Below are 23,649 nucleotides of genomic sequence, written 5' to 3'. Positions count from 1 at the left end.
TTAAAATGATTGATAGAAGAAGCATCCAAAGTATTTTTAGGAAATGGGTCTCTTAAAAGCCCTTGGCTACAACCTGGCATCCTTTATGTTTTCTTCATCTTGTGATGTGATGTTTCCTGCAAAATGATTTTAAAGAAAAAAACTAGAAAATACAAATACAAAAAATTACTGATTATAATGGAAAAGGTACCCATCTCTACATCTCTGGTCTAGGCTCTAGCTCCCCCTTGGCTTTGACCCAAGACAGGATAATCAGTTCAGAGAATAAATGAATGCATGGATTAGAAGAGTCTCCGGACATCCACAGCATTAATGTACTTCTTTTTGTGATGTTTTTAGCTTGTTTTACTTATATTCATACTTGTTTTATTTTTTTTCAAATCATCAAGACATTTACTGATCCTGTTTTCCATTATTTGTTAATTGAAATAATTACACCACTGTTTAAGCTTGGCATCAATGACTTTTTATAGCTGTCCTTAGCAAGCAGGCGGGAGGATGCAGGAAGAGTAAATCTCCTTAGCTGAGCGACAAACAAGCATCTATTAATAGAAGACTAACACACGGGCACACGTACATGCCTGGCTGTACACATGCTGCTGAAGGGAGATAGTAGTCATTTAAAGTGTTTGCACAGCTTCTAAGGTCAGATCCAACCATACCACAGACACATGCGATCACAAACAATTTGACTGTTTTCAAGTTTGTGTAATCTGATTTATTGGGAAATTTCTCTAATAGATTGAACTATTGACGATCTTACATGAGATTGGAGACTGTGGAAGGTATTTTGCAGGGCAGAATATAAAAAGGGAGACTTTTGTCAATGAGTAAGGGCAGTACATGACACTACCAACTGAGCCAATACATTGCACCGTTTGCAGTATTAGCTGCCTCTGTTTGGCTACTATGAATTATATTTGTACAGCAAATTTTACACCAAAAGTAAGGGTAAGGTAAGGGTACTTTGTAGCAGTATTAGTGACTACTCAAAAGTTAAACTCTTACTGAGGTCTATCTGAAACACTGTAGTCATACTTATTATGAGGTTTGCCTGTAAGAAGCTTTGAAAGCCGATATTAGCTGGTGTTTGCTGTGTTTATGTGTCAAGGAGTCTGGGACTTGTTACAAAAAACGTTAGTTATTTTCGAATACCCGGAAGTGTTACCAGTGCAATACATTCCACTGCAATGTTCTGTACAGTATGTGCGATGCGGTTTTGAGTGCAGGCCTGGAGGGCGCACATTGCAAACTGACAGGTGTTAGGAAAGCATAAGCATTTCAACCTCTGGCAAACTGAAGTTCCGTTGCATAAGTGTTCTTGGATTGCAGCCTTGTAAGCTGTGTTCCACGGGGGCTACTTATGACTCAGTTCAGGAATTATTTCTGAGTAACTGCTATGTAAAATATTTGAGCGGTGGCACCATTAATATACAGCTGTTTCATTTGCACACTTAGCTTCCCTTTAAGTTTGGCCAGCTTTGAAATGATATGGAAAACTGTGCAGATCGTTTAAAGGATGATGTCATTTTTGAGTGACCCTGACATCTTTAAAAGATTGGTTTCATCCAAAAGAGGTGCATTTTTGTAGAAACAATGCATTTTTGGGGGTAAGAAAAGAATGTTCATCAGGATTAGTTAAGCGTTGTGCGCCTGAATTATGCCATAGTTCAACACAGATGATTTTGAGTTGCAAATATTCAGACAGTGACACTATAAATGATGGCGGGGTCGTATAAGAAACATTAAGAAGTACAGCTTTTGTTTTTACCGTCTTTAAGTTTAGCCACCATAGTTGCTGAAGTCTGTTTTCTTATTTCAAAAACAGGAAATCTTTTTTTCTGCTACTGCTATTATCATCTGGTAACTGCTCTAAGCTTTTCTCTTGGGAGACCCACAGGAATGTCAAAAAGCAGACGTGTACACAATACCCGTTGTTTTTTCAGGCCTAAAGGCATTGTTTGTTTTGGAACATATCCACGGACAGGAATGACTTGAATAACCCCAAACACAACTATAAATATAAAAAAACAATAACAAACTTCTACTTGCCTTTTATTGCCATTTATGCATTTAGTAAAAAAATGAAATATTCTATTTTCCACAAAAACCCGGATGATGGGTTTAAAAAATATTCAATAGTAGAACATGTAACCAGTTGACTTAACCGTAAATCGGTATTTTACATAAGCTCTGTTTACACAGGGCACACGGATGCATGAAACGGGATCTTATCCTCAAACATTTAATGTCAATATTCCGTACATAATCTGTTTTTGTATTTATGGCTGCACGTACAAAACTACAAAGCAAGAATCTCGATACAAATCCCTCTGGATTTATGAAGTAAGCGTTTATTTTCCCTGCACAGTCTTTGTGAATTTAAGTTACTGTCTCTTCAACTGCCAAAGAGTTAGTGACAGGAATATGAGCAGTTTACAGCTTCTCAATCAAACGCAAATGTATAAAACAAGTTTTCTGCAATGACGACTGCAGATCACGAGATAAAGGTGACCAATTATGCAAGCTTCGGTTGCGTTGAAATATCAACTTCATAAAGGCGTTTGAGTGACTGCCGTCCACGCACAATTCTTGCGATTCGTGTGGCGAATTTGGTGATTGACGCAATTGGCTGCAGAACACCTCCGCTCACCAGGTGCCTTTTTCAGCTGCACCTTTTGTAGGCTAGACTCTTGTCTAGGTCATGTGTTCTCGGATCATGTGAGCATTCAAGATGGTGACTAGCACAGAGTCAAGTAGCAATCACAAAGAGGAGCAAATGTTTACTACTGCGCCAAAGGAAAAGACAAATGAGGGCTGTGTCGCGTAAAATGGTATAAGCCTTATTTTACGAGACAACAGTGTCAGGGCACTTTCAATCGCCCCATAATAAACCATACTGTAAAGAATTGATCCAGATTGCAACTCAGGCGTCAGAAGTTGTCTTTTTCTGTTGTTGTCATTAGCTGTTACCACGGTTGCCAAAAGCAACATGCCAATCGCCATTGGTGTCACAGGCGGGTGGCACCAGGTGGGCGCAAGGCTTAAGGGGCTAGAAAATGCATCATTTCAATCGAATGTCTCAACGAGGATCAACAAAACTCAGTGTGTGCGTGTGCAAGCCGTGCTTGTAAATGGGTCATCCGTTCGTAGCCACTGTTAGAAATATTGGGCTGCTACCACAATGTCGTGTATTAAACTGAGCTATCCTGCTGTCCTTCTTTTACCTGTGTCCTGACCCACTTAAACCTTTTTTTCACAGACTAGTTTTCTGCTACTGAATCATTATTTGCTTTAATTCATAGTCTCTTTTATGGTTCATGAACTGTTGTTACTTCTTCAGTTAACAGTCAAATGTTGAGTAGAATAGAATTGATTGAGAAAGACAGGGATGTTTTACACAACCAAACAATGGTCATTGTTTGCTCGGATTCTGTCTTCGTGTTTTGATCCACCTTTTTACAGTTTTTTTTGAATGCAATCATAATTATTTACAACTGACTAAAGTGTTAGTCAATGAAACTAATCGTTTTGCTCGGGTGCTGTCAATTTGCAGTCATTGCTTGTTTTACATAGATTGTCAGGCTACTACATTTCCTCTCAGAGATTATTATGCCCAAAAATAAATGTGTTAGGACATCAGCCTCAGGGAAAGGGAGCCCATCGTCATTCTGTGCGCAGGTTGAAACGAACCAAGGCTTCGCTACAGTCATGTGACTCATTAGAGCCAATGGCAGTTCTGCAGCTGATTTCATTCACAAGACGCTCATTCACACTTTTTTCTGCTGCAAGGTCGAGATGCTGCCCATGCTGATCCCTTCCCCCATTTCTGTTTCATAATGTCTAATGCAGATGACACTTCTTACTGAAGTCACTGTCTCACTGCAATTATGCGTCATAGTGTGCCAGTTGAAATGTATGTTGCAGTAGATTGTGTATATCTGAAGGGATTTTAATTAAAATGAAAATGAAATACATTTTGATTATTACTCTGAACAAACAAAAGCATTTTGATTACCTGGACAAAGAACTAGATAATAAAATTTAATGCAACACCGTGTACAATTATTAGGATATGTTGTTGTGTGATGGTGTTTAGTTGAATATCATATTACTTGTTAATGTTATAAAAGTTCTCTACGTAGTTTAAAGCTCAAATTACTCATGATTTCCACCTACATGTTTTTCAGTTATACAGTATGATTTCTCTTCTCTGGTAGTGGCTGTTTGTTCTCCATTTAAAATGCAGACTGCAGTATTGAAATTTCTAGAAGAAGAGAAGTGGGTGTCATGGGTTTCAGTGGCTAAAGGCTCTTTTGTTGTATTTTTTCCCTTTCAGACAAATAGACCGTTGTTTTTTCCCACTCTACATCCACTTTACATTCAGGTTACAACTTTGCTTTCAAATAACAGCAAGAAAACATCCGTGCTGTGTTAGAAATCTGGTTCAAGTTTAAACAAGTGTGTAATGGAAAATAAGTATTTGTCTTTCATAGAGAATAATTGAAAATGCCTTTCGTCCATTCTAAAACAGAATTAGAAGTAGTTATGTTTGAATATTTGTAAACATTGTCCTGCATTTTTTGTCTGCATTTTACCAATATTTCTATCAAATTATATGTTTAATTAATGGACTAACTACATCCAAACACCCTGTTACTGTAGTATTTCAATACGGACTATAACATTACAGTTGTGGTTCCATTGGTGGTGTTGAAAATGTATTCATACAGGATAAAATGCACAATATTGTATTCTTTGCATAGCAACTTTTGTTAATTCCAGACGATAGAGTGCATGTGATTTTAAGTCGCACATAGTAAATTTATTAAGGAAAAAACATTTTGTATATACACAAACCGCACTTCACGCCACATTGTAACATGATATATTTACAAAAAAGACTACCCAGAAACAGTTTCCAGGTTTTATTTGCATACCTTAACTTAAATTTTCAAACAGCACTGTAAAGTGGCAGTAACACAGCTGCAAAACAACAGGAAGACAGAACTAATGGGACACTAAAAACTGCGTCATGCCTTATTTTTGCATTATTTTTGACAAATGTATTCCACCTCTCTCAAACTTACCTTTACGACTCAAGCGCCCTTGGCAGCTATTTGAAAAAAAATATGTAAAATTTCTGAAAATGGTTTAAAACACAGGAAAAAAGTGGTGGGTTATAGTGTGTCCAGATACTATACTGCTAAAATATTGCTAGGGGCAGTGATTAACCAACTTAACAGTTCAAGAATAGAACCCTTTTTTAATTTTACCTGTACATTGCATTACTGTTCAAACTTTTAGCATATTTTAGTCCTTAGTTCCACTGCATGTAATAAAAACAATTACATACTGTAGTAGATATTTTGAACTATAGGATTTCCGACCATTTAACCACACCTCTTTTCTCTTCCAGGCCTATGAACGTCGGTTCCCCACATGTCACCTTATCCCCATGTTTGTGGCGAGTGATGTGGTAGATGAGGAGACAACTGAAGACAGATCAACCCATAGAATTGAGCGGCGTTGTGCCCTTGATGTGGACGCTCCACGCCTTCTCAAACGGGTATTATACCGATTAGAATTCCATTAATTTACACCTAATGCTCTGTGGACTATGGTTTTTGGGTCGTTGCATCTTTTTAAATAGTCACTGTATTGTCAATGCTTTCTATGTCTAGCTTTTTATGATTTCTTGTGACTTGTTTGCAGATTGCTGGAGTGGACTATGTCTATTTCATCCAGAAAAACACTCTTGACCGAAAGGAGCGGACACTTCACATAGAATCGCATAATGAGACCTTCTCCAACAGGGTCATCATCCATGAAATCTGCTGCTATTCGGTAAATAACTACTTCAGAATAATTTGCACATCAGATTCAGATTCAGATTCAGATCTACTTTATTGTCATTTTAGTACACGTGTATACAGAACGAAATGTCTATACATCTGACCCGCACAGTTTCCTTGAATGTACAGATATAAGTAAAAGTTGTATTGTATTATGGCTACGTATAGTATTTTACCATAGTGCCGATAGTGCAAGAGGAGTAGCTAACCGGATGTGCAAAATGGGCAGTCAGGTTAACAAGTCAGGTAAACAGTAACATTAACACTGTAACAATAACGCTGTAAGTACAATAGTGCAGAGAGCAAATGTGCAAGGAGTGGCAAGCTATAAAGAACTGCCAGTAGTGCAAAAAGTCAGATTAGCAGCCTTTTAGATTTAGGTTAACTATATGTTAGATTGACCATTTAACAGTCTAATGGCCAGGGGGACTAGACTACTGCGGAACCTGGTGGTCCTGCACCGCACACTGCAGTACCTCTTCCCAGAGGCTAGCAGAGTGAACAGTCCATGATGGGGGTGAGAGGGGTCCCCGATAATGTTCTTAGCATGGGATAGGCAGCGCTTCTGGCCAATGTCCTGAATGGAGGGAAGTGTAGTCCCGATTATTTTCTCTGCTGTCCTCACACTGTGATGCCTTTTGGAAATTCAGCATTCCCCCCTGATTGTTGTCTTAAAGTGCTATGTTAATAAAATATATCCGTGTTGATACTGCCAGAAAGCTCTTTAATAGTGATCCATAATGATGAAACTAAGTATCCCTGTAGATGTGGCCATCAATTGCTCGCTCTTACTTAAAATCCACTCATCAGCGAGTGAGTATGCATGGGTGCATTTAGTTAAACAGGTCAAGCACATTGCATTATCGTAAAGGGATCTAATTTCAGCTGTAGGCCACTGCAGTGGGGTTTTTTGCGCACGTTGACACACAGTATTAACAGTAACTCAACGGGACAGCCTAATTAGACAACGCTAATAGCCCATGCCACAGCAGAAATAATCTGGTAGCCAAGGGCTATTACACTACCAGAACAGTGTTTGATATTTGCCTCTTGGCGTTATACCAAATTTTACCTCGGATATAATGATTTTTTTAAACAGATATTATACATTGAACATGAGGGTTCACAACCTTTTTTAAAGCTGACAACTACTTCTTTGCTGCTGATTAGTATGAAGGGCCACCAGTTTGATATGATCATCTGAGTCATCAGTTATGTTGTCATCATTATGTTGTCACTTTATTATTTTTATGTTATTACTAGGTTATTAGGAGTGGGGCTAAAATGAGCCAAAACTATCCTTATCCAAACAAGGCACTGGGCGATGATTACTCTAAATATATAATTGATAGGCCAATACCAATAGATGTACCAGTATTTAAAGTTTTTATTAAGAATTGATCATGTATTGATAGGCATGGATCATGCAAATGATTTCTTGTTCCAGTTGAAATACTGAATACTGCCAATCTGAAGACTTAAAAAAAAAAAGTCTTTTCCCCTGTTTACATTTATAATTTCCTATTTTCAAAACTAGTCGTCAGGCCAGTCAGGTGATTGGGGGGATACCAGGGACCAATATTAGTACCCCGCTTCAGACAAAAAGGGTAGGTTAAACTAAATGTACTCTTAAATAAACTGTACAGACGCTGCACTACTTACGAACGAGCTAGGTACCGGCCGATCGTTCGTAAGTCGAATTTGTTCGTAAGTTGCTTCAGTGTTATATTTTGTACGTTTTAGGTTTGTATAAGTATGTTTAAGGCTTGTATAAGTAACCTGTATTGGGTTGTACTAAAAAATAAACATTTCATAAAAGAATGTGCTCTATCAAGATAAATAAAGTTGCGTTTAATTTACTTTTGAAAGACGGGCTTCAAGAGGTCCTCCTCCGTGGAAGAGAGTGGACAAAAAAAAAAGCGATCCAAACATTTTGTTTATCACATCAGGCTTTCTTAATCCACTTTCATTTCAAAAGAAACGGCTCGCCTCTTCTTTACTCTTTACACCAACCATATTGAATGGATGCACAAGATATTAAACAATAAAAACGTCAAAGTTCTTAGTGCGTGAGAAATAAAATACACATAGTAGGTTTACACACGAACTAGGAAGTAGAAGCCGGATTTCTTCTTCGGGGTGGATGCTGGGTGACCTCTCACAGCGGCACCACACGCCGGTAGTTGTGGAAAGGAGCACTACAGTACTGTCCTGTAGTTGGAAAAAGGAGCACAATACAAAATCTAACTTGCAGCAATGTCTGGATATTTTTCGACATCCCGAGGAATGTTCGTATCTACCGTCGAGTGGTCGTAAGTAGGGGAGCGTCTGTATACGTCATGACAAAACAATGTTATTCTTTGTTTAGTATAACGATGTTCTGGTAAAAATAATAATTTCACAGTATAGGTTTAGTGATGCTGACCCAACTACATTCACTTATGGTTGATGTTTATTTTAGCTTGGAAATTTTTCATTTATATTAGGCGTGTTTTGCTATATGTATATGGATAGGCTGACAGAAGCACAATTCATTTCACAGTGCAGTGCACATATTTCTCTTTGTGCATCGCGTTCTAGTGAAGTCAAGTGATCCATTGTTGCAATAGCAGCACAACCCCCTTTATTGCTCTGTGTACAGTATGATGCAGTTTGCTCTCACATTTTTCAGGTTCACCCTGAGAATGAAGACTGGACTTGTTTTGAGCAGTCTGCCAGTCTGGATATCAAGTCATTCTTTGGCTTTGAAAGCACAGTGGAAAAGATTGCCATGAAGCAATATGCCAGCAGCATCAAAAAGGTGTTTGTGATCTTTTCACTTAGTGATATGTTTTTCACTGATCATATAATGTATTTTTTGGGCTAAAAGGCACACCCCTAAACCCCAAATCGGTCAGAAATCTGAAAGTGTGGGTGGAAAAAATTGGAAATACATTACCATGTTTATGTAATTATTAATTAGTCAATGAGATAAGACCTAATTCCTTTTCATATGTTGTGTGTATCCCTTATGGTCTAGTGGATAGGAGCCGGTGCCCTCCACGCTTTGATCTACGTTCGATTCCCGTTCCATCCAATGTTATGCAATTGAATGCAAATGTAATCAGTGATATATTACGACTGATCAATCAATTTGCATATACATATGTACTTTTTATTTGGTGCAACCCTAACCTTTGCAGTCATTTTAGTTCCATGCGCCTTATAGTGTGATGCGCCTTGTATATGAAAATAAATATCACAAAATACTATTTTTGGGGGGGTGGTCCTTATAGTGCGGGAAAAGTGCTGTGAATAACAGACCTATGGTCTAAGTACTTGCATCGAAATAGATTTGCAAAATGTCCTATTTCACATTTTAGTTATCATTTTGTACCATCCTGAATCCAACTTCTTTATTTAAATTTGCAGGGAAAAGAAATCATAGAGTATTACTTAAAAGAGCTAGAAGATGAGGGGATCACTCACGTCCCACGATGGAGTCCGGCTTCTCTACCCCAACCCCCCACCAGACCAACCAGCCTCTTAACAAGTCCACCTGTTGATCCCAAAGTCGCTATCACGGCCGCCGTTCCCATCCCACTGATCAATGATGCCGCAGAAAGCACCACACAAGATGCCAAGCAAGATTGTGCTGGCCCTCAAGCAGACAATTTGACCGAGATTCTGACTGGCACACCGGAAGGTCTGTCCAGCTAATACTCGAGAAAAAGACTGCTAACAATTCAATTGCTACTTTCTTTCATTTCTAATTGGATTTCATGTCAAATATGTGAATTTAGAGTGTGATTTGTTGTTTTCTTTCTTTTGCAGACAAACTGGATGCAGATTATATCAAACGCTATCTTGGTGATCTTACACCCCTGCAGGAGAGTTGTCTGATCAGACTTCGCAAATGGCTACAGGAGACCCACAAGGGAAAGGTGACTCCCGTCTTTGTACAGATGTTCTTGTAAGAGCAATCAGTGGCACGTACGTTTTTATACGAGGACCTCTAAACATGACAATTTCGCATTTGACGGAAAATCCTGGTCTCGAGTATTCCCATAGGCTACCACCAGAGAACGCTCGAGACCGCTCACCGCCAGCATTAGTATTCCAGTTTGTGCATGCAAATTACCACAGGCAAAAAAGGTGCCTTAAAAGTTTTTTTGTGTGTAAAATCATTTACAGTTACAATAACTTTAATTCTAGAGTAAGTTGAGACTATTGGGAAATGTGAAGCACACTGTAAAGCGCTTTGGGAAGTCTTGACTTGAAAAGCGCTATATAAATGCAGATCATTTCATTTCATTACAGCGGCCAGAATGGGGCGAATTGGCAAAAAAACCACATAGGGTTAACAAGGGCTAAAAAGGGCTAACAAGGGCTAAACCAGCCGGGACATGCCAGGCTATTCAGCTGCTAAAAAAGGCTAACCGGGACTAATAGGTGGAAAAACGGGAGGCTGGCTGACCAAAAACATGCAGTAGGCAGCCAGGATATCCGTGAGCCTATGACAGAAAATGATTACGGCAACAAACCCAGCTGGGACAAAAAACAATGAGCACGACAGCCAAGCCAAGCTCGCTGGCTGCAAATCGGGATAACCTAGACTAGACAAAACTGGAGCCTTCAGGAGCTCGCACGCTTACAGGGAACTTTTTGGACAATCCATCCATTATCTGCACCGCTTATCCTCACTAGGGTTGCGGGACTTTTTGAACAATATTAATTGCAAAACATGTAGCGAAAAAAAGAAAAGGCACAATTACATACCTAAGAGAAGGCTAAGGGAAAAAAGGAACGCACACTGTACAAGACGGGAGCTTGAGACAATCAAAGCAAGTGCCTTGGGACAAAACAGTCAGCTCTCCCCCAACGACACGGTAAGAAGTTCCAATTACTCCAGGCGAAAATGAGCTCTATGCATTTGCGGATTACTACAATCGCCGTTTGATTTTCAACAGAGAGAGCCGTTGTTTTGGTTCTCATTGTCGTACAATGACGTCACACCTTTAGAGAATATGAGGACAAACTATGTACTTTGAAATTGATTTCTCGAGATCCTTGGTGCGTGGAATATTCTGAAACCTATATGTATGATTGGGGGAAAGAACACTACATGTTACGTGCAGAATTGAAAAAAGAAAGGGTATTTCATAATCCCTTTGAGCCCATAAGAAAAGTTACCACTGTATTTGCTGCTAGTCTCAAGTTCATGTAATTGCCAGTGTGAAAACCAATTGCTGTTTACAGATTATAAAATGTAAATCGTGATTTTATGTTTCCGTGTCTCTTTCAGATACCCAAGGATGAACACATCCTGCGATTCTTGCGAGCCCGGGATTTCAACATCGACAAGGCTCGGGAAATTTTGTGCCAGTCGCTGACCTGGAGAAAGCAGCACCAAGTAGATTATCTTCTAGAGACGTGGAGTTCACCACAAGTCCTTCAGGACTACTACACAGGAGGGTGGCATCATCACGATCGAGGTAAGTTCAAACATGTGGCTGTGTTTTTTTATAGATCGGTTTCCATTTTCCACCATTCACATACATGATTTATGTCTGCTAATCTTGCAAAGCTGGCCAAGATGGTTTAGATCTTTGCACTTGGGTTTCCTACAGACTCGAGTTACATGATAATTAAAAAGCTATTTTTGTCCTGGTAGATCACAGCCGCTTAACACAAAGATGGCCTAAACACACAGACAATTTCCAGCACTATTCGGTTAAACAGGCATGTACGTGGCTTTGGTGCGTGTTGTCACATCCTGCATTAAGTTACTTTTGTCGTCCTACTTCTGTTCCAAGAGAAAAGGGCGAAGATTGTTTAATTTTTCCAAAGTTGTTAATTAAAAACCTAGCAAAAGCATTTTAATCAAACAGGGCGCAGCCATTTTAGTCATTAGGTGGCCAAACCCCCCAATTCCAACCCTTAATGCCGAGTGCCAAGCAGGGAGGCAATGAGTACCAATGTTGTAAGTCTTAGGTATGACTCGGCGGAGGCTTGATCCAGCGACATCCCAGTCTCTGATTGGGCGCCCTACCATCTAGCCTGTAGAAAGACTTTTAAACATGATTTAAATGCTAACATTTCATTTTTATCTCCTAGATGGTCGGCCGCTGTACGTTCTGAGACTTGGGCATATGGACACAAAAGGACTGGTCCGAGCTCTTGGAGAAGAATCCCTGCTTAGACATGTATGCACAGTGGTTATGTCACATTGTCTGTTTGCATGACACTGCATGTTCAGAAAACCGTGCCGAGTGTTGGTTAGGTAATTAAGCCCGAGTCTTTGGAAGTGCTTTAAAAGAAGGGACACACATTTTCTCGATTGTATGCTTAAAATACTTTATGCTTAGATCACTCTTACTGATGCAAGTTCAAAATACTTGAAATGGCATAATATTTTATGGTACACTTTTTTAGGTTCTATCCATCAATGAGGAGGGGTTGAGACGCTGCGAAGAGAACACAAAGTTGTTTGGTCGCCCCATCAGGTAAACTGATTTTACTTGGATTTTTACATTGAATTATTTAGAATGTAATTAGCATAAATTCCATTTTGCCATGCAGAGCAGTCAGTCATATCACTAGTAGAATGAAGACAAATTATGTTGGTTTGTTAACTGATACAGTTTATGGTGGGAACTGGGAAGAGGGAAAGGAATGGAATTTGTGTCATTTAGGAATCCTAGCAGGAGTTGGGGCTGAGAAATCAGCGACACAGAAAGGTACATACACCATAAATAGATGTTAAGCTGCACTGGCTGCAAGCCAGGCCAGGAGATGTAAAAGGACTCTTGAGTTACCATGCAATGAGTTCACTGCTTTAGCCACATTTTTCAGCGATAGGTTTTAAATTCTCGCTTATTTTTTTGTAATTTGTGTTTGTGGTCTCCGTTTCTTCTCAGTTGCTGGACATGTCTGGTTGATCTTGAGGGTTTAAACATGCGTCACCTGTGGCGACCGGGAGTCAAAGCACTCTTGCGGATAATTGAGGTTGTGGAAGCCAACTATCCAGAGACGCTAGGGCGACTGCTTATCTTGAGAGCTCCCAGAGTCTTCCCAGTCCTCTGGACTTTGGTGAGCATTGGGGCCCAGCTATGTTACATAACAGGTTCATATTTTATAAGGTTCAAGTCATGTTTAAATGTTTCAAATTCTGACACACTAAAACACTCCCTGTGGTATATCCTTTTCACCAGGGATGTCAAACTCAGTTTGGCTCTGGGGCCAAATTCAGACTTTCTGTTCTGAGATCAGTAAATGAATGTCAACTCTAAATTTTTAGTTTTATACTTTATCATTCAGCTTACATTAGTAACGTACCCTACATATTACAATCAATTATCACAAGGGATAATTTCTAAAAACAGCGCATGTATAAACTCACACACAATAGGGCAAAACAAATAATAATGTTTGAAATTGAATGTGTTATCCGGCTTATTTTAAAAGTTGCGTGAATCCACCTGAACCAAATTCCCATACTACACAAACACAACACTGCCCTCTAGTGGCAGGACAAAGTATTTAGTCTGTATTAATTTAAAAAAAAACATAACTTTTGATAGAAATGACTTAGCGCAAGTGTTTCAAACTAATTTTAATTAAAAAAAAAAAATCTCATGGGGGCCGTACTAGTAGGTTTAAAAAAAAAAGAGAGAGAGATAGATAGAGAGAGAGATAGAGAAAGAGAGAGAGAGAGAGAGAGAGAGATACACTACTACAGTTGCTTTGTGAGTGGTGCCTGGCTTGGGTAACATCAAGTGGACATAATTTTAAGTGCAGCTCATTTTTTTCTTGCACTCCTCTCAGTGTTGCCTTGCGAGCCAGATTTAAACCCTTGGCATGCCTAAACCTGTTTGACACCTTAAATTTAGAGACTCTCTTCTCTTTCTGAAATACTCTGAAATTTATGGCGGGCCGGGTGTTGATTATTTAACGGGCTGTATGTTTGACATCCCTGTTTTACACTCTTACACTTCTAACACACTTAAATTGAGCTATTTTAATCAGATCTGAAAAAAAAAGACAAAATTGGATTAAAGAGTGTTTGGGATCTGGTAAAACACAGTGAGCCAATCAATATGTCATCTGAGAAGCACTTGTTTCGTGACTTTAGGTGAGTCCCTTCATTGACGAAAACACCCGCAAGAAGTTCTTAATCTACGCAGGAAACGATTACCAAGGCCCCGGCGGACTAGTGGACTACATAGACAAGGAGATTATCCCTGACTTCCTGGGTGGCGAGTGTATGGTGAGTGGAGAAGAGTTTGAAAAAAAAAAAAAAGATTAGATTCTAAGATTGCTTTTACTGACCTATTTTATGGGTGGCTGCATTCAAATGCACTCGCTTTAGTGCGAGGTACCTGAGGGAGGATTGGTCCCGAAATCGTTGTACCGAACAGCAGAGGAGCTGGAAAACGAAGATGTTCGTTTGTGGACCGAGACCATCTACCAAAGCGCCAGTATTTTCAAAGGAGCTCCCCATGAGGTGAGACAGAGTAAAATGTTCTGAAAAAGAGGATGGAAGCAGTGAAACGTCATTAACAAGTAGACATGCCAGTAGCAGTCAACCATGCTTGAGGTGTTTTTTGTGTGTGAAAGATCTGCCATCTAGTGGTTGAAACTTGCAGACTGCACATTTTTATTTACGGCCTAGCCCTAAAACATTATTTTTATGGATTAACAAAACTACTATAATTTGAAATCAATACATCGAACATATACAGTACCAACAATATAAAAGAAAAGCAAATACATAAAAACAGTATACACATATGTATATTAAGATCCCCAAAACTAAATAGCCCATAAAGTGTTTTTTTTTCTTTCTCACCAATATCTTTCTGTACTAAATCCTCTCTCTGTTGTTATATTACCAAATATATTTAAAAAAAGATCATTTCGATTTATGCTAATTAATACAAAACTATTATTCATTAAATCACTAGTAAAATGGTCAACTTTAATTACAATTGTTTCATTTCTTAGTTCAAGAGCAGATAGATGGCTGCCTTAATTTTCAATAAAAATGCACAGTGTTCAAAATTATTTTTTAGCCCTGTGCTACCTGATAAAAATATCCCAATAATGTGTAAGCTTTCACCGGTTCTTGCATTCTTGTTGTATTCCTTTCTTTGTCATTTATTCAACAGGTCATAAGGTTATTTCAATAGTTGTGTCTAGTAGTCATAATGTCCTACCATGGTCAAAGGTTCATAAACATTTTGATATGTTGTCTTTTCGTCTTTTCCCTCATCGATGCTGTACTTCTTAGTCACTTATGCAACAGGCCACACAGCTATTTAATACAGAACCAAAATACACAATTTAATGTAAAAACATCTATCAAATTAGGTATTCTTTGTCACTTATTTAATTGGTTGAATATAAAATAAAACCTCCTTCCTCCTTGACCACAGTCAACAGATTGGCAGTTTTTAGTGCATCATTCCATTCATTAGTTATCTTAAAAACAGAATAAAGTACACAGAAAACAAATCTATAAAATAATTATCATTGACAGTAGCACTCCTTCTTTAAGGGGACAATGTGTATTAGTTAGCGACTCCTAATATTTAAAAAATAAAAATAAATCTTAATTTGGTTAAAAAAAACAATTGATTTAAATAATAAGCAAAAATTCATGATTATCATGTGAATGTGCATTTGTAAGATACTCGAAGATTGCAAAATTAACATGATTTTACATAACATGAGCCCTCACATAATTGTTTGCCATCTTGCTGCTGCGGTCATCTAAAAACACCAAAAAGGTTGAGCAAAAACAAACAAAAAGTAAAATGGTGCTTTTTGGTCACTTAGACTCTCTATAGTATGTATCATTTCTAGTGCTTTTTAACACTTGTTTTCAGTTGCATTACATCATACAAAAAACTCTAGTTGTCAAATAATAGATACTTCCCCTTTAAAAGTTTTTTTTTAATTCTATACTTCCATTTACTTTTGTATGTCTGCATTTATATCTAAAATATATTTCAGGTGACATCAACATTCTAAATTAGTTTTCATTGTTCCCTCATGTCCCTTTTTTAAACAGCTTCTGGTTGAGATTATTGACGCCTCCTCGGTCATCACCTGGGACTTTGATGTGTGTAAAGGTGATGTGGTTTTTAACATCTACCACTCGAAGCGTGCCCCACAGCAACCGCGAAAAGATCCACTTGGAACTCATGGAATCACCTCCCCGGGCGGCAACAATGTACAGCTCATAGACAAGTCGTGGACACTGGGGCAAGATTATAGCATGGTAGAGTCCCCTCTAACCTGCAAGGAGGGTGAAAGTGTACAGGTAAGTACAATGGCTCAATAAATCAGTTGATATATTTTCTATTTTTCATTGTTTAAATGATATGCTTCACCAGTGACCAGTGTTGAACGTGTTACCAAAAAAAATGCAGTAATTAGTTACAGTTACCACTTCCTTCATTTAAAATGTAATTCAGTTTCCCCCTAGATTACCAATACCAAAACGTAGCACGTTACTCAAAAAGTAACTACAGTGGAACCTCGGTTCTCGACCATAATCCGTTCCAGAACCCTGTTCGAAAACCGATTTGTTCCATCACCGAAAATCGTAAAAGTAATGTAAATCATTTTTAATCCGTTCCAACACCCTGAATGTTTACCATGAACGTAAACATGAAGCTAACCCAGGCTAATCGTACGTTCGTGTTAGCGTAATCTTCCACACGAAAGATTACGCTAACATGAACGTGTAAAAATAAAAAAATCTGGTCGTTTACACGTCATTTAGCACCCGGGTCTCCACAACAAGTGGCTAGCGCTTTATTGGAAATGGGGCTCCATTCCAACACCCTGAATGTTTTACGTAAACAAAGCTAACGCAGGCTAATCGAACATTTGCGTTATCGTAATCTTCCGTACGAAAGATTACGCTAACATGAACGTGTAAAAATAAACAAAAGGGTAAAGAAAAGAATTATGAATAGGATTTCTTACCTTTGTGGTGCTCAGCAGAAGCCATGCTGTATGTATAGCAAGATCGGAAACTCGCACACCTTCTTCATATTTTGCTATTATTTCTTTCTTAAATGCAATAGTTGTACGCACTATACTTATTTTTTCACCTGTAGCAACTTTGCTGCTTGCACCGACCTTCTTCTGAGGCATAATTAGGGGCTAAAACACTTGGTACACTTATATTAAAAGCGAAAGCAAAACGAAACACATCCGCACGTGATAACAGTTCTTCACGAGGGGTGGGGGCAATATACACGATCTACACCCGTACGCCGCTCAGCATCGCACCCTAGCGTACCGGCGTTCGAACTCCAATTATTTGACCGAACAGCGAAGCAAGAATTTCTCGAAATTTTTAGTCGAGAACCGATTTGTTCGAACTGAGAGGCGTTCGAAAACCGAGGTTCCACTGTATCTTGTTACGAATTACTGTACAGTATATACTTCTTTAGAATACGACCTCCTAAAACTGCTTTAAAATTAGCCACATGATAAAAGAAATAGAAGAGAAATGTGTACACCAACCAGCGGGAGGAATGAACCCTTCATATTTCTTGACTTGTGCAATCTTGAGAGCTTGTAAACAAACACTTAGTTGAGACACTCCTTATTCATTTTGTCTTTGGGCCTCAAACCACTCAAAGAGCTCCTGTTATCATTTTTGGATAGTGCCCTGCACGTTTTCTTTTTTTTTTTTCCTCCGGACATGGTGTATTGCAAAAACAATTGAATTTTAATGTTGTGTTTTCAAGGTCGGGAAAAGGTTTTAATTTTGGGTGAAGCGCTTGAAAATGCTTGAAATTATTTCAATGCCTGGCAGTCTGACTCGATAGACCACAATTATAAATGTGTGTAAAAATGGCACCGATGTTGCCTCCAGTCCTCATTGTTGAGTTGTCATGTGAAGTGTTACCGTCACATCCAAGAATTATCAGACAAGTCATGGGAATTCCGGCTCATTTTCTAGAAGCGGCTTCTAAACGGCTACTCAGATTTTTTTTTTTAGGTGATGTACAATTAATAATAATAAAACATTATGCACCCAATTATTTACAAATTAGTACTGTAATATGTTTTGCAGGGATCCTTGAAAAATACATGAAATATTAATTGAAATACACGTAGACACAAAATAAATTTGTAAAATTCAAAACAACTTTAGATTTTTACACACCGAACTGATTTAAAGTCAAACAATAACACAAAATACCTGAAAAGTCAAAACGTATTGGCCTTGAAAGTGCTTGAAAAGTGTTTGAATTTGGCTCTCAAAAAGGTGTATGAACCCTGTAGTATACAGTGATCAGAGGACACAGTAATTCATGATCTGCATTTATTACATTTGCAGAATAACAAAGTAATGCACTATGGAGTAATGACACTTTGGTTACAATTTATTTTTTTAAATAATGCGTTACAGTACCCGTTACTGAGAAAAGTAAATGCTTTCCAGCAAAGCATTTCTTAGTAGTTTATTAATCCCAACACTGCCTGTGACAAACACTTATTATTTTGTTTAGGGCTCCCATATTACACGCTGGCCAGGTTTCTACATCCTCCAGTGGAAGTTCCACAACATGCCAGCCTGCGCGGCCACAAATCTCCCTCGGGTGGATGATGTGCTGGCCACACTGCAAGTCTCTTCACACAAGTGCAAAGTCATGTACTACACAGAGGTGCTGGGCTCTGAGGACTTCAGGTTGGTAACTTAATCCATGAAAGGGTTTTCATTGGAACGATTGAACCTCAATTCTATAGTGATTTCCGTGTTCTGCCCTCCCAACATTGTTCATAAACCATACAAATAAATATAAACATGGAGTAACCCCCCCCCACACACACACACATTTTTTTAAAATATTCTTTTTCTGTCCAATGCATTATTGTTCTTTCTTTGTCCTTCTTCTGCCGCTTTGTCTTCTTCCTGTGAAGAACGGCTTGCTGTGACGTGCAGAGTTTGTAAGTGGCACAGTGGTCGTCCCTTTCCCTGTAGCATGAGGCCGTCGTCATTCCTGCTTTTTGGCTGCTAACTTCACAGCCCACCGTCGTGGCAGATGGCACTTACGATATCCCTGAGCACAATCTGGCTATTCAGCCTGTTGACTACCACCCTACCTGCATGACTAACAATACTAAAAAACACTGGCATTTTGAAGATTTCAAACAGCTACTCGCTATCAAACCAAAACTCCTCACGGAAAGTAATTTAGTTATAAAATTAAGTTAAATTAAAAAGGTATAATAGTCATCCTTTCGAGTAAAATCGTTCTTGTTACACTGGGAAATATTTTTTTACATTACCGGTTCATTTTAAGGATTATTCTATGGAAACAAGAAAAATTAGAACACATTTTTCTAATCTAGTAAAAGATTTAGCTGGTTTTAATTGTGTTTTATTTCACCACGAAAAAAAAACTTAAAAAAAAAAAAGATTAAACTTATCGACTAGTAAAATACTTTTTGATCAAAGTTTTACCTGTTTTTACTTATTTCTTACCACAAACAGTGCATCATTGTAAACATTATAGAACTGTTTGAGAAATACTTTTAATTTCATGTAGCAAACTAATCTTATGAACTGCTTTTGTTCTGTTTTTTACATTATCTGAAGTTAATCGAGTTAAGCGATATAATATTCCAAAATGGTGTTTGAAATCTTTGTCTATGTTGACCTTCCAAACACTGTTAAACTGTAGACTATTGTATACTTCTTTTTATTGAAATACAATTTCATTCTAATTGAGCTGGCAATTGTAATTTTTTATAATCTACAAAATACAAGCACACATACTAATGCCTGACCCTTGAAGAGGAAATCTGTCCAATTCCAAAAATGACAACATGCGCTTTGTAGCACCACAAAGTAACCTTATAATACGATAGGAAAACTTAGAGGTGGAGATAAACGCGCTGTAATGAATTTGGAACTTTTGTTAGTCTCTTCCGCCATCTCCTGGCTTTAAGTCGTGATTGTAGCCTCAGCCAGTTCATTCATGATGTTCGTGCAAATACATGCATTTCTTAGATGCACTCGAATAAACTGTTCTTTTTTTCTTTTTTGGGGTTTGGGTTGGTGTCAGTTGGGCATTGTAACACAAACCCAATAAAGACGATATTTTACTTTGAACTTTTTAAAGACACCTCAAACGAAGCACCCTAGTCTGAAACCGCTTAGAAATACTCGTCTGGAGTGAGGAGGAAATGTACTTTTTAAAAATTGATTATGAAGACATTTAATATTGACAGTTACTCTGGCTTCGCATGCCTGTGATCGGGTCATTTAGAATTTTGGGGAAAACTGGATTCTCACCCTAACCCATATATTGACAACATACAAAAGTATCCACTAGCGTGTATTGTGGTATTAAACCGAGGGGGTCACCCCAAAGGATTTAATAACTCTTAAGATGTTATATGGGCCCCCGACTGAATGGTTTGCTCGTCATTGGAACATGTCTGAGGTCATGGGTTCATGGGTCCCGTGTGGAGTTTGCATGGTCTCGATCTGTGCCTGCGTAGGTTTCTCCGGGTTTGCCAGGTTTCTGCACAGATTTTTAAAAACATGGAATGGCAGGTTTATTGGAGATTCCAAATTGACTTTAGGTATTAGTGGGTGTATGAATGGTTGTCAGTCTCTGTGAGTCTGCGATCAGCTGGCCCAAGGTGCCCCCTGTCAACTGCTCTGAGATGGCTGGGCTGGGCTTCAACACCACCGCGACCTCAGTGAGGAAAAGCGTTGGAGATAATGAATACATGGATTGTTTAAACGCTGAATTTTAAATATTACTTGTAAAATACAGGTGAAGAAGTATATTGCACCTTTTTGTAGCCATGTTTGAGGGCCTCTTATTTGATAATGCTATCAAACAAACAAAAATTGCATCTTAAACTTCAGCCAACAACCAAACACAGTTGACCTACTTTCTGAAGCAGAGGCATCAGTGGTCATTAGCTGATGTTTAAGAGTTTGTGATGCCATCCTTAGTCAAAAGCATTCTCAAATTGGCAGACTCCACAGATGGCTAAAAACAATTGAATATTGCTACCGAACTCTTTCTACAACCACAAAGACTTTTAGAGGCCTGTAATTTATAATTTTGCTTGAAAATCCCTTGGGTTGACTTCTACTTTAATTGCATTGCACACAACTTATTGATGGGCCCCTCTTACATGTTAGAAGGATCTTAGTTTATTTTCTCTCACAGACTGTGTTTTTGTTGCTTTTTTGCAGAGGTTCGATGACCAGCTTGGAGTCCAGCCACAGTGGTTTCTCTCAACTCAGTGCTGCTACCACTTCATCCAATCAATCCCAGTCTAGCTCGATGATCTCCAGGTAGAGAAAGCACTCGAAGAACCCCCAATGACCCCTTTACTCAGACTTCAACATCATTATTATCTTTGGATGATGACCAGCAGACATCAAGTTTGGAAAAAAAAGACTGAGACTGTGAAATGGTCACATTAAGGGCTGATTTTTGTTTTTGTTTTTTCAGCACAACGGTCATATTTTAGTGTTTGGTGTATTTGCTAAACAACAAATGAAACCAAGCATTTGGAGAATTTCAGTTTGTAGCTCGTTCAGTGAGGAAATGTTAAAAGGCTACAAGCTGAACTGTTGCATCTTGGGAGGTTTAACAAAGCAATGTTTCCACATCAGAAACGGCATATGTGAATGGACAAAGAGGCATTGTGTCCGCATTTACTTTTACACTCCAAAATTCTGGTGGCAATAATCAGATGATGAATTCCTTGCCTTTTGTGCAATTCTGGAGCAGAATGGAGTAGCTGTTACCTATAAACAAGCAACACCCAATTGTTAAGAGCAGGTGGTAATACCAGCACACAATTTACTTTAACATGTTTCCAATATCTGATCCTCACAAAGTTGCATATGGTTGCCCAAAAATAAGACATGGACATTTGTATGGGCTGCTTTTGCAAACCAACTACTCAGACCTGTTTCCGATAACATTCGTATATTTAAAGAAAATCTTACAGATCTTGAGAGAATAGCGCTTTTTGAATTCTGGAAATGCAAGACAGTTGCCATCTTCTAGTGTCCTCTGATTGCCTCACTCACACATTGAACAGCATACTTGACCAGCATCTCACTCTTTTGTGCTTGAAGCAATAACATGGGTTTCTACTGTGTGAAATGTTTGTATTTATCATGAAGATGTCATTTGTCGATGGTGATGATTGCTGATTTCAGGGTGATCTTTGTCATTCACAGGCAGGCACAAATGTATACTGAGCCACAATGTGTGTGCGCACATGTTATCATAAATAAGTAACTGGCCCTTTAATTGGGATCAACAAACGATTGCTGGAATTTTGGGTGTTGTGGCGAGGCCATTACATATAAAATATCTGAGGTCATAAGAGTTTAAAATACCTATCAATTGACAGTGTTTAAGTTGAGGGGAACAGTAGTACATGTACAGTTGCACTAGAGATAGTTATATTTGAGGATTGCTCTGGTTTTTTACGTACTTGATAAGGTAGAAAAAGTGGCTTGTTAAAGCAAGCACGTTTCAAATAGTGACTGGGTGTGTGAGTGTGCTGTGTTCAAACCAATAGCCTTTTTAAGAGCCATTTGTCAATAAACACCATTTTAGCCTTTGGAATCCATTAAATACTGTGATAGGAAATATTGAATATTGTCAGAAATCATCCAAACAACACTTAAGGAAACTTGGCTTGCATGTTTTAAGTACCTGATAGTATTTTGAACTCCAAATGAAAGGTCAATTTATTTTGTGTGAAATATTTGCAATAATGTGAATTGCTATAGCGCCGTCAGATGAGTGCTAAACTTTGGATGTGAAAGAATGAACACTGGAAAGAGCAGTAAAAAAAAATACACTCCCTTAAAATGTATGTACTGTACACACTTCCTTGCCCACAACACTCACCCAAGCATGTAGCCATCACCTTCTAATTCTTTGAAGAAATATATCTATTTCATTTCATGTGTAGTTGGTTAAATAGGTAAAATCAGATGGAAGTAGTCATTTTCCTGTATATTAAAAATGTATTTCTAACAGAGTGGACCTTAGATTTGTACAACTGCCTTGTTGAAAATGAGAATTGAAGCCATGGGCTTGAAGTGTTCTTGCAACCAATATTTTGTTAATGTGTGAATTCAGTGACAATTGAGGTGCCCGTGTGTAGCGACCCTCAATTAAACTCTATCCCGCTTCCCTGATTTACTGTACATAATGTGTGCATTTTCAAAGATATATTGAGGGCTATGAAATGTTTGTCATTACTTTTCCATGTGTTTGTCTGCTTTCTATTCAGGCAATGATGCATATCTCCACTTCTCTTCCTGCAAGATACGATTTGATGTAAAAAGTACTTGTTTGAGTACATGAGGATTTGGCTCCTTCACTTTTTTGTTGTAGAAAACATTAAACTTGAATTATGAGCAGTTGTGTCTGTTTCATTTGCATTGCCCTAGGGGTGTCCCAATACAATGTTTGCATCACATATCAGTCCAATATAAGTCCCCAAACTAAGATTGTTTTCTGTCTTAAAAAAATCAAATATGCAAAAGTGGCTTTCATATGTAGAAGCAGTGCATCCCAGATTCTTCTCTTTTCTATCAGTGCAAGGATAGCGTATGCAGCAGAGCCCTTGTAAAAAACTATAAACGCCTTCCAAGCACTTGTAGTTAACCTTGAGTTGGCTATTGGTTCTCGCTCTCTCTCTCACATACTGGACTGTCTCAGAAAATTAGAATATTGTGATAAAGTTCTTTATTTTCTGTAATGCAATTAAAAAAACAAAAATG

At 38.4% G+C, this 23,649-nt stretch overlaps 1 protein-coding gene across 3 annotated transcripts in view; it reads left to right on the top strand.

The window, feature by feature from the left end:
- Nucleotides 1-23,286, top strand: part of LOC148361785 (SEC14-like protein 1) — a 32,122-nt gene extending 8,836 nt beyond the window's left edge. For 2 of the 3 annotated variants that reach the window (XM_088342562.1, XM_088342564.1), the window contains 15 exons: nt 5,420-5,569; nt 5,716-5,847; nt 8,527-8,655; nt 9,267-9,540; nt 9,669-9,778; nt 11,140-11,329; nt 11,952-12,040; nt 12,270-12,340; nt 12,755-12,926; nt 13,969-14,103; nt 14,206-14,340; nt 15,910-16,161; nt 18,374-18,552; nt 18,786-18,812; nt 21,085-23,286. In XM_088342562.1, coding sequence (XP_088198688.1) covers nt 5,420-5,569; nt 5,716-5,847; nt 8,527-8,655; nt 9,267-9,540; nt 9,669-9,778; nt 11,140-11,329; nt 11,952-12,040; nt 12,270-12,340; nt 12,755-12,926; nt 13,969-14,103; nt 14,206-14,340; nt 15,910-16,161; nt 18,374-18,552; nt 18,786-18,812; nt 21,085-21,190 — 2,151 coding nt within the window. In that variant the 3' untranslated portion in view covers nt 21,191-23,286. The remainder of the gene's footprint in view (nt 1-5,419; nt 5,570-5,715; nt 5,848-8,526; nt 8,656-9,266; nt 9,541-9,668; nt 9,779-11,139; nt 11,330-11,951; nt 12,041-12,269; nt 12,341-12,754; nt 12,927-13,968; nt 14,104-14,205; nt 14,341-15,909; nt 16,162-18,373; nt 18,553-18,785; nt 18,813-21,084) is intronic. The other variant, XM_088342563.1, reaches the window with a different exon arrangement.
- The last annotated feature ends 363 nt before the right edge of the window (nt 23,287-23,649 follow it).

The sequence above is a fragment of the Urocampus carinirostris genome, chromosome 8, assembly GCF_059441175.1.
Source record: "Urocampus carinirostris isolate Australia breed hairy pipefish chromosome 8, RoL_Ucar_1.0, whole genome shotgun sequence".
Lineage (NCBI taxonomy): Eukaryota > Metazoa > Chordata > Actinopteri > Syngnathiformes > Syngnathidae > Urocampus > Urocampus carinirostris.
Note: the sequence above shows the minus strand (reverse complement) of the source record. Positions and strands in the feature narration are given on the sequence as shown.